Source organism: Lepeophtheirus salmonis, chromosome 10 (genome assembly GCF_016086655.4).
Source record: "Lepeophtheirus salmonis chromosome 10, UVic_Lsal_1.4, whole genome shotgun sequence".
Lineage (NCBI taxonomy): Eukaryota > Metazoa > Arthropoda > Copepoda > Siphonostomatoida > Caligidae > Lepeophtheirus > Lepeophtheirus salmonis.
The window spans coordinates 1,452,624-1,464,051 of record NC_052140.2 but is presented as its reverse complement, the minus strand read 5'-3'; the positions used below and the strand labels follow the sequence as shown (position 1 = coordinate 1,464,051).

General features: G+C 30.9%; 1 protein-coding gene across 1 annotated transcript in view; it reads left to right on the top strand.

The window, feature by feature from the left end:
• Positions 1–6,661: 6,661 nt before the first annotated feature.
• The window catches only part of dysf (neuronal PAS domain protein dysfusion), a 31,642-nt gene continuing 26,875 nt past the window's right edge, over positions 6,662–11,428 (top strand). The window contains exon 1 of the mRNA XM_040720674.2: positions 6,662–6,881. Coding sequence (XP_040576608.1) covers positions 6,787–6,881 — 95 coding nt within the window. The 5' untranslated portion in view covers positions 6,662–6,786. The remainder of the gene's footprint in view (positions 6,882–11,428) is intronic.

Here is an 11,428-nt window from a genome sequence, read left to right as displayed (position 1 = left end):
CATTAAATGAAGAATCAATTGTTGTTCTAAAGTTTTTAAAATTTAAGGGGGGTAGACTTACATTCCATATTATAACCTTCCTATTTTATCAAATCTCACTCACAAAATAAATAGGTCATTTAATTTAAAATGTGTTAATAATTTTTGTGCAACCAAAATTTAAATCATCATGGGATTTTCTTACTTCCAAACAAGACATATTTTAAATCATTCAACCTCTTTGTCTTGAAAGGAGATTTGTTGAGGTTTTAGGATTCTAATATAGTAATGAAAATCCTGTGTATTTATGCTATGTTAAAAAAGAAAAAGAAACTGCAAAATAGGATGGTACCCCTAAATATTTGAAGAATATTTTGCAGGAGAGCAGCTTTGCTCTCATAACGTTTAATTATATCAGTTACAAGCAACAGTGACAAGGAAGGAGGCAATAAACAAGGATACTGGCAAGCATTACTCAAATGTCGATCCTAAATTCTACTCTGAGTCCAAGAAGACTTACAACTATAACTCTTCAACAAATCCTCAAGGATACTCTTCGTATTTTATGAGCACACAAATGTTCAATCAGGGTTTGAATATAGTTAGTACTATGTCATAGAAAAGGAAGTTCACTATTTAGGTGTTAAATAATAAAAAAATGACAGCTGAGGAAAAGAAAATGTATTATTTATATTACCAATTCCAAAAAAGTGGCCTGTTAAAAAGGTCACACGATTTACATCACTAGATATATAATATGTACGTGAACTTTAATTTTGTTTGTCAATTTGTGTTCATTATTACTTAAGTCTAATCGATGTAACTCCATCTGATCAATATGAATAATCCCCTACATACAAAAATTGACAAACACCATAAAAATGATTTTTTTTCTGTTTTGTATGGGTCTAATATTTTTTTAGTATAACTCTATTTTACATTCAAATTTAAAACCCCTAAAAATGAATAACACTTTATAATGTAGAGATTGTGCAGAGCCAATGAAGTATATACACGTCGAGAATTTTTGAAACTCTCATCCGTTTTTTCGGTGACATATAGTCATTTTTCAAAAAAGTTATATTAGTACTGTATAAACATTGTGTTTTAATCTAAAATATATATTCATAAAAAAAATATGCTAAACACATTTAAAACCTTACAAAATGAGATTTTTATATTTTTTCTCACGTTTTCCAAAATTTATTGGTGATTCTCAATATATTTTTCAATGAAATTGCAGAGATATGTTGTTCATTGGGTCAGAATTATCCGTCAAAGTTAAAAATATATATATATATATTGGACTCACCCTAACTTACATATATAGAAGATATGTATCAACGGTCCACTGGTCCTTCTTCCTTTCGTGGTTAATTATGTTCATCATGTGGATTAGTGATGAACTGGATTTACCTTGGACATAGACTACCCAGTTTTTTTTTGTCGTTAGTATATGTCGAGTACAATTTAGGTTCTTTTTACAAGTTCCAACAATAGACAAAAGACTATTTTATGAGCAACATTTACAATAGGATAAATACTCAAACTGGCGTTAGCTATCATAATACCGTCAATTAAAAATATAATTAATTATAATATAAAGCTTTATGCATGAATAAAATAAACTTATATGGAAGTGAGACACAGTTGGGTCGGGAGGAATTAAGATGACGATATCTCTGTTTAGACTGAATGTAGGAACATTTTAGAAGCATTATATTTTAGTTGACGGTAAACTAGGGGGTAAACCCCATAAAAACAATCATGTCCATGAAAATCAAGACAATTTACAAATGTCAAATATAATTTTCATGAACCCCTTTCAGTGTCAATTATCAATTTTGTATCCCCATACATTTTGTAGATGAGTTAAGGTAACTGGGGAATATGGGTTATAGTTTGAAACATTTGTTTAATATATGTGACGTCATTTGACAAATATAAAATCAAATCTATTAATATCATTTTCTTTTTTTTTTTTGAAATCGAATTTAAGATACTTTAATTGTTGGTGGCGCCTCGAAAATAAAGAATCTCCTCTCCTAAGCCTATGTCTATAGTTCTGAAAAATATCCCCTACAGAAAATTAACATGGTAACTCTGAATATTTAAATAATGTTTGGAAGGAGAGCAGCTTAGATGTCATGACCTTTGATTGGATTATATGCGAGCAACTATGAGACAAAAGAAATACACACATGATTCCCATTCTTTGTCTTGCAGGATCATAGGCAAAAACGCAAAAAAAAAAAAAAAAAAAAAAAAAAAATCGTCATGATAACAGCTTTGGGAAATTAAAAAAATGTTTTTCCTGTGTAACTACAAAAAGTTTAGTACTGGTCTAGTTTGATATTTTTTGGGTGTAGACTAATACACAAAAAGTCAAAAATAAAAGTACTAAGGGATCTACGATTCAATGGACCTCCAATCATTACATTAATTATACGAATATAATTATGCCAGAATTAGTTCTAGAAAATGTTTCATATTATTCTGTGATTCCTTGTAATTTTTCAACTTGTACGAAACATATTTTATGTACGTATTTAAAAAAAAAAAATATGTGTCATTATTTTCTAACGGATAGATCGTCACGAAGTTTTTGTACATACAGCTTGTCGTAGTGGGTTGTCGTGCATGGAGAGAGTCAAACATATATGGGCATCATCCCCCCCCCCGCCAAAAAAGCAAAAAATATATAAATAAAATACATGTCAAAAATATGAATATAATTTAAATCTACTACTTTTGAGCCTATGTCCATTGTATTTATCCGGTAAATGGTCTACAACCATCCGGTCCTTTCTGCCCCTCCTCAACAAGGTATTTATTCCATTTAATTACACTAATTACATTCAGCCATGTAAGAGTGGATGTGAGAGAAAAAATCTGATTTTTTAATTTTATTTTTGAACATAGTCTCATTGTAACTCTAATCACTTCTGAAAGTGAATTTACGGACCAGAGGGATTGCGAGAGATGGGGACAAGTGTGTTGAGTTAACATATTTTTTTTAAATGATTGAATCAAACTTTTTATTTCAGCTAATATACATGTAAATAATATATTAAAAAAATTTCTGGAAAAAGGCTGTGTTATTATAATACCATTTTAATTTTTATACTATCTTAAATTTATCAATGAATTGAATTTTTTTATATATATTAAATTACCGCAATAGAACATTGTTCCATTTGTATTTTGGTTGATTTAGTCAACACATATGGAATAAGGCATCCTCTATTTTTGGAAAAAAGATTGAGTAGGCAAAAATCAAAATCAATTACGGATGATATCATTATAAACTTATATATATATGTACATTATAGACCTTTTGAAGAATAAATGATATGATAGTAGTTCCTATTTTTCAAGTTAAGAGGATTATTTTGTTCTTGCGTTGATTTAAGTATATCCAGAATGCCGTGCTTTTATGATCTCGATAGGCGTTAAACCTTTTAAGTAAAGGGAATGAAGAAATTTTTTTTTTCTTTTAAGTTTTACTCGTACAATGTACAGATCAATGGTAATATTTTGAGTTTCGCACTCAATATTCGTTCTATTGTAATTAGTATACAGAATATTCAGAGAATCAGTTGAAATTACTTCTGACCAACATATCATATAGTAAGCTGCTCTACTTATATACTCAAGGTCGACTCCAAATTCTTAGAGAGACCAAAGCGTGACTAAGTTTTTTTCTTTTTGGATTCAATAGTTTGAGAGTACATTTTATTTAAATCATTCTTTGTTACCTTTTTCTTTTTTTGGGTGATAAAAACAAAAAAGTTGATATTTAACAGCAATGATTTTATAACAACATTGCACATACAGGGTTCATAGGCAATACTCCAATATTGTTGAAAGGAGTTATCAATAGTTGTTAAATTTATCAAAATGTTTTACCAATGTAGATTTAAATCAGTGGGTATCAAAAAAAAAAAAAAAAAAAAAAAATTAGTATCTATTTTTTGTCAAATATGGATAATTATATTATTATATATGTAATAAGGAGACTTGTTTTCTTTTCCCCTGGGACAATATGAATGTTGTCAAACAGAAGGAATTTCCATCCATCTTATAATTTATAGCGATCCATGTTTAATAATCTATTTAATATTCCAATTGAATCCGCACATCCCCTTTGTAACTTTAATAACAGATTCTTGTTTAGGTCCCTTGTTGTGAATTAGTCTCGTAGGCAGACCTTCTATCAAGAAAGGGGTATTTCAAACGCTAAGAGAAAGATGGATCATAAGCAGGATTTCCTAAAGTGGTTGACCAGATAATTGTGCCATTTCGAAATTATTCATTCTTAAAACAATTTAATGGTATTTTTCTTTAAAAACCCAAAATTTGATTTTGGGTTTTTCCAAAACGATAATTTATTTAACATTTATGTTATTTTGATAGGTTTGAAAGGGAGCCATTAAACAATAAATAATTGTTAAGAAAAGAGGTTGCAAAAACTCAAAGTTAGTCAAGGGGGTTCAATTTGGGGGATGGAGGAGGCCAAAATGTCTTTGGACCAGAAATCAGTTAAGTTTTGCCCAAACTCAATTTCCTGGAGCTCTGGACATCCCTCTGCTAACGATCTTGGTATGATGGATATTACAGACGGTCCTCACATTCATCCTGACAATGGTAATGATGTCTTCTTGGCCTATATGTGCGTCAAGGAAGAAAGATACAGAACGTCTTTTTTCCTACTGTTCACTTATTTAGTAGCCGATTCAAAACAAACACTGCATCATAAATAAAGCTTATTTATGATGGAATACACATGATTAAAAAAAACCCACAACATCTTACTAAAAAAATGCATTAAAATTTGGTTGTTCCCATACCCAGTAAGAATTTAGAATGAGCTCACAATTCTGTAGTTACGCACTGTCGTGAATGTTGTAAACAACTGAATTAAATATTTAGCAAACTATGGGTATGTGGACCTAAAATATTTTTTGTTAGATTTGAAAATATACAATTTTGTACTCAAAATTCGTTAACTCATTAGTAGAAGAGATGCCAATTGTAAAAGTTTGAGAAACACCGTCTTAAATGAGCGAAGCCCATTTTTTTATTCCCCGCCAATTAAAACACCAACCAAACAACATATTTTTATGTTGTTTATCGGACACACTTCCATTGGTATCGACCTCATAAGTCATACCTATTTCCTATGACCTCTAATATCTTCCTAACTCCTTCATTCTCTATAAATAAAGTCATTAATGATTGTAATAAGTAATTTAAGTAATTTTTTGTTTTTTTCAAAGAGAGAGCCAAAAAAAGTGATCGAATAATCACGATAGGGGTCTCAAAATGAAGGGGTTGTTCGAACTCTCATTATGTTACTACATATTGTTAAATATATCCTATTAATAAATTCGTGGGTAACATGAAACCACGAAATTCGTGAGAATTAACTCATAGCTCATATATTTAATATTTTGTGCGTACAAATACCTATATTATATATCATTATTATAGAGCCTTGGATTCAAGTATTACGTGAACTCAAGGAAAGTTAGGCTTTACATAAGTTGACAATTTCCTGAAAATACCTGTAACTAGTCCAAAATAATATTTGAAAAAAAGTTACTCAACTCAAAACTTTCGAATAATGATTCATTTCATTGTAAAATTGAAATGAAGAGATATGTAATTGGTAGTGAGTTAATTAATTTAATTTATGCTTGATTGTAATTAACATCAGCGTGTGGCCCTTGTTTAGCAACGAACTTTGAGTGGTTCTCCAGGTAGGACATGGTTTGTTATTTTGAGGGCTAGAAAGATTTGTTTGGCGTCGGTTTAAACAAATGGCATCGATCAACCAAGTATTTATTCCACAATTATAGAAATGGAAAAATGTCTTTGTTGTGATTCGGTCCGAACAAAACAATCTGAGATTGAGAACTTCCTAAGCCTGGACAGTTCCTTTGGTTGGAATATCCTTGAGGGGATTATGACTTTAGTCCATGTCACACTAAAAAGAAAACGTTGACCTGGTTGCTTTGCAAAAGTGATAGCTGATGAGACATCCAAATCGAATGGGGCTATTGCCAGATATATTAACTGTGAGGAAATGGGTGGCAGATGATCGTCTGGGGACTAGACTCTGCTTCATGCCTCATAAACATCTCGATCAATGTTTGAAAAAGAAAATAATGTTATCTAAACAAAACATGACACTTTTAAACAGTTGGCCAAGGATTGACCATTAATATATTTTTAATTTCCTCATGCCTCGACACTCAAATTCTATAATTAATAAATAACCCAAATCCAACACTATTAATATATATATAAAAATGGAATTATTTCAATTAATTAGTAAAAATAAATTTATATTTGTATACGACTATAGATCGTGTATTCATCTAAAAAACGAATTCTTAATGAGGCAGCTAGGCCGTCAAAAACCCTTATTATTATTTTTAGTATTGCAAAACATCAGACTACAATAAGCCATAAATAATTATTTATGATGGTTACAATTTAACCCATGCGCGCCTTCCCCCCGCATCCACCAATCTACTGATTCGCCTCCTAATTTCCTTTTCTCCGTCACTACGTGCGATGCTCCACCAATCAAAAACCATTCTACCTTTTTTATAATCCGTCGCAGAAAAAGGCATGCGGGGAAGGCTCTTCTGCTTGTTTCTCGCTACATATGTTCTATAGGACTTTAGTAGGCTTTTAGCAGAGAGTGCATTGAAATACTTATGAAGTATTTCGTGACTTCATGACGTGTTTCATATTTTAAGTTTTTGGTCATTTATAATAACAATTTTGATAAATAAAATGTGTTCGGATTGGAATATGCTTCGTGGTCCACCCTTACCTCCGACCAAGCATACTCATGGCACACAAAGGCATCATCAAAGCTTCAATATGAGGTAAGAGCAAGAGTATTAGCCCTATTCATTCCCTTCTAACAATATCATGTCCGGAATACCTCATCAGTCCGGGTTTCACTTTATGTAGTATACATTTTTCATGTCAAGACCCTTTCCATTATGAAATCCACCATTAAATTGTCAGTCATTCAACAGTCCAAATTTGAATATCTAAATATCCCGTAAAACAAATATCCGGATAGTTTGGAGAGTTGCTCTTTAAGTTAGCTTAACTCCTCTTCATTTTTAATCAATTTACACACACCTTATATTTTGAGCAAAAGAGGCCCTAAAATACACACTGCTGTGACTAAATCCAACACAAGTGGCTCCAAACACCACATCAAATAACGACGATTTTGAAAATCAAATTAAATTAATATGTCAAAGTGTTGAAATCACCATGAAAGTTAAAAAATAAATTTGTACAATATTGTACATACAAAGAACCAAAAGTTGCCCTAAGGGTCCTCCATTAAATCTAAGATGAATGAATTAAAAAACAATGTTAGATTTTTTTTTTTGCAACGAATTTGTAAATCAAACTATCAACTATGTCAAAGTGCTGAAATCACTATGAAAATTATTTATTAAATATGTATAATATTGTACTTAACAAGAAGCAAAAGGGGACTATCAGGACCCTCTATTAAATCCCCATTAATGACACCCAAATACCGCATATGAGATTTTCCCTGCAACAAATTTGAAAAGCAATTAATAATATGTCAAGGCGTTGAAATCACCATGAAAATACTTTATTGGATATGTACAATATACATACTCAGATACAAAATGGCCTCAAAGAGCCCTTTATCAAGTCCCGCACAAATGGCTCCAAACGCCACATCAAATAATTTTTTTTCTTACAAAAAATTGTAAAAACTAATTAAAAACATATTCAGGCGTTAAAATCACTATAAAAATTACTTATTAAATATGTACAATATACATACACAATTAAGAAATAAAAGGGCCCCAAAGGGCCCTCTATTAATCCCCACACAAATAAAAGGCCACATCAGGTAACTTCCCAGCAACAAATTAAAAAAACAAAAAACAATTAATAATATGTCCAGGCGTTGAAGTCACCAATGAAAGTACTTATCAAATATGTAAAATATACACATTTAAGAATCAAAAGGGGTCCAGAAGATTTTTTTAGATGCCTGCTTAAAAAATAGTAATTTAATTGGCCAGGGAGGGCTGTCCGAAGGGTGTGAAGGGTATGAAAGTCTCCTCCTACCCTCAAATGAATATTTTAGTCGGAGAAAATGAATGATCGGATGAAAAATTGGATAGTTGATGTTTTGGTAATCTCAAAATAATTTTCTTCTATTAAAAGGTCATCTTAAAAGAAAAGGCCTGAGTCATTCATTTATTTGCGTTCATTACATTATCATTAGAGAATAAAATGTCAAAGGTTTGAAATGGCCATGAAAAATACTTTTTTATAAAACCTAGTAAGAAAAGTAGAAACTACAAAAAAGGCATACGAATAGAAATTCTGATCCCTTAACTTAACCCTCCCCTCCTTGCTCCCGCTTCCTGGCCCAAAAATGGAGTTCGGATGTGATATAAATTTAATCAACCAATTATTGATAAGCAATGAGCTACTGAGACAGGGCCGTTGGCACGGAAGGATATATTTAAGGCAGGAAAAATGGGATGTCAGTTGGAAAATTTGATACTTTAAAATGGTTTTGTTGTCAAAAAAATAGTTTATTTCAATAATGGAAATTTTTTTAGTTTATAAGAAAAAGTTGATGGCATTTTTTTAACATGAGTCAAAAGAGTTTTCAATCCCTCCCCCCCCCCCAAGAAAAAAAACCTCTATTGATGGCCTTGCGGCCAAAACTGACCCATTCATTCATTTGCATGCATTACGCTACCAGAAAATGTATAAATCAAATTTTTTTAAAAATATGTCAAAGCGTTGAAATCACCATGAAAATGACATAAATACATAACGCAGTAAGGAAATTAGAAACTACAAAAGGTACTTGGATACAAATCCCGATTCTATTTAATTGAATTTCATAAAACATTGGATCGTCTAGGCAGGTCGTTACCACGGGAAGGGGGGATATTTCAGCCGTCAAAAATGGGATTTAATGGTTGAAATATATTGGTTATCGATAAATAAGTATTTTCTATAGACAAAGTTTATTCAAAAATAAGTATTTACTCAAAAAAGGTCATTCACAAATATTCACAATACAAGTTCTAAGAGTGTTTAACCCCCTCTACGGCTCTGCGACCATCACTGAGCCATTCATTCATGCACTCATTATGTAAATGAATTACATTTGCCATTTTCACACATCTCTAAAGCCCCGAAGCACGAATACTTCATCGTTGTTGTAGTAGCAAATGACCAAGATCCGGAGAAGATAATAATCACTCATCTTTGTATGAAGATCATCATATAATTAAGAGGTTATCTTTTTCTTTTGTTTTTATTTTTTTCTCTCTCTCTCTATGAACAGAAGTCTTTATTCTTTAAAGACCTTTAAATTGAATGAAGGAAAAATAAATAGACAAAAAAAAAAAACACAACCACTCTACCTAATTGTTGCCAGTCGACAGATGTTCATCAAATAATTATCATTAAAATAAGAGATAAAGCAATTAACTATGTTTTTTGAACTAGGAAGAAGGTCAAGAGATTAAAAGACCTTTGGTACTAGAGGTTTAGTAGAGTAAATACTTAATGATTCTGTCATAAACTCTTTATGTATGTATCCATAAAATATTATTAAAATAGAAAGAGAAAAAAAACCACAATTTCCCATAAAACGATTTAAATTTCTATGGTGAAACATTTAAATAACTTTTTAGTGTATTTAAAACAGAAGTAGGGAAGACCGAGGAGAATTGCATCAGTCTCTTAGGTATATTCTCAAACATCAAAGAAGCATCAGTCATAATATTTACTTCATAATTGTATAATATAATATTATTAAAAAAAAAAAAATCAATAATTTATGTGAACTTTTCTTTGAGATATTGGATCAAAACTATTTGACTAGTTTTTTTTTTGGTTTTTTTTGAAGAATATTATGTTTCTTATAATAAGGAGTTGATATAATTTTAGTCAATTTCAAAACTCAGTCAGTGGGGAGAAATGTCAGATATTCTAAGGCTCAGCACAAAGCCGGGGGGAGTTGCAACAAATGCTTTTCCGGCTGATGTTTGACTTCCACCACCCTATTTAATAATGACGTCATAGAGTATACCTATTTCCAAGAGTAGTCAAAATCTGGTTGTCTTGCTCAACAGTTTGGTACGGTACATCAAATTGAAAATTCCAGCAAGCCTAATTACATGATGGTCTGACCTTGCATTGATTCATTTGTTCTGTCCTCAAGAATGAGAAAAGAATAAAAAGAGTTTGAGAAAACTATTTGATATGATGGGATGACTGATGAGTACTTTAGTCTTTAGAGCGCTCACTAACAAAAACAAATAAAATTCATTTTTATATACCAGCGTTTATATTTTATTCAAATCTGAACATAAATGTACACACGTTGGATGCTGCTATATGCAATATTTCATTAATACGATGACATTGTTATTTCTTAGATCAAATATGACTATAGGATTTTCCTATATTCAGATATTTAAAGATTTTATACAGACAAACTTTGCTTTTTTAATATAGAAGATATCACATCAAGTATGTTTTTAGCCGGAGCAAGGTCCTAAAAAGATTGCTGGGTTTTCCTAATAATATAAATATTATCGTAACTTAAACTACAATAAAAATTGAAATAATAATCTAATTATTTATTAACGGAAAAATATTATTTAGTCATTTCTTACAAAAATTCTAACTCAAATTTGATATTTTTGACTGTGGCAATCTTCCCCCGCTATGAGGACATTACAAAAAGGCTCACTCAAATAGAATTCGTGGTGAATCTATTGAGCAATATAACTATTAAATGAATTGAAACAATAGCAAATATGTGTAGGTATAATGTGTACTAATTTGCTTGACCTAAGCCAACCCAACTCGGAGTAAATGAGCCATAAACAATAACTGTCTCGGTCTTACCTATATGGATAAATTAAACTTCATGATTGAGTTATATTACGTTCCTATTTTAAAATTGATCATGTTGAAAGAGAAACAAATAACTAGAGGTGGAGATACCTAAAAGAGAGGAATAACCTATAATTATGGGGAAGAGGAGATGATTTCTACGGAGTCTTATTTGTAGAAGAAATCCATGCCTGAGGAGGACACTATGTAGTATACCTATATAAATATTCAAGTTCAATCGTATTATTATTCATCAAACAAATTGGATATTTTTGTGGCTTTTTTTAAAGAGACGAGATATATTATTATAACTATTAGACGCAATTTCTACGTCAACACAAAAAAAATCTGGAATAAATAGCAAAAAAATGTAAAGTTCAAAATTGATTTATTTCAAGAGCCTCATATTTCATAAACATGTTAAGCTTTATAATACATTTAAATTGAGTGGAAATACCCAATAATGTTTACTTTCGTTTAAAATATTCACTTGACT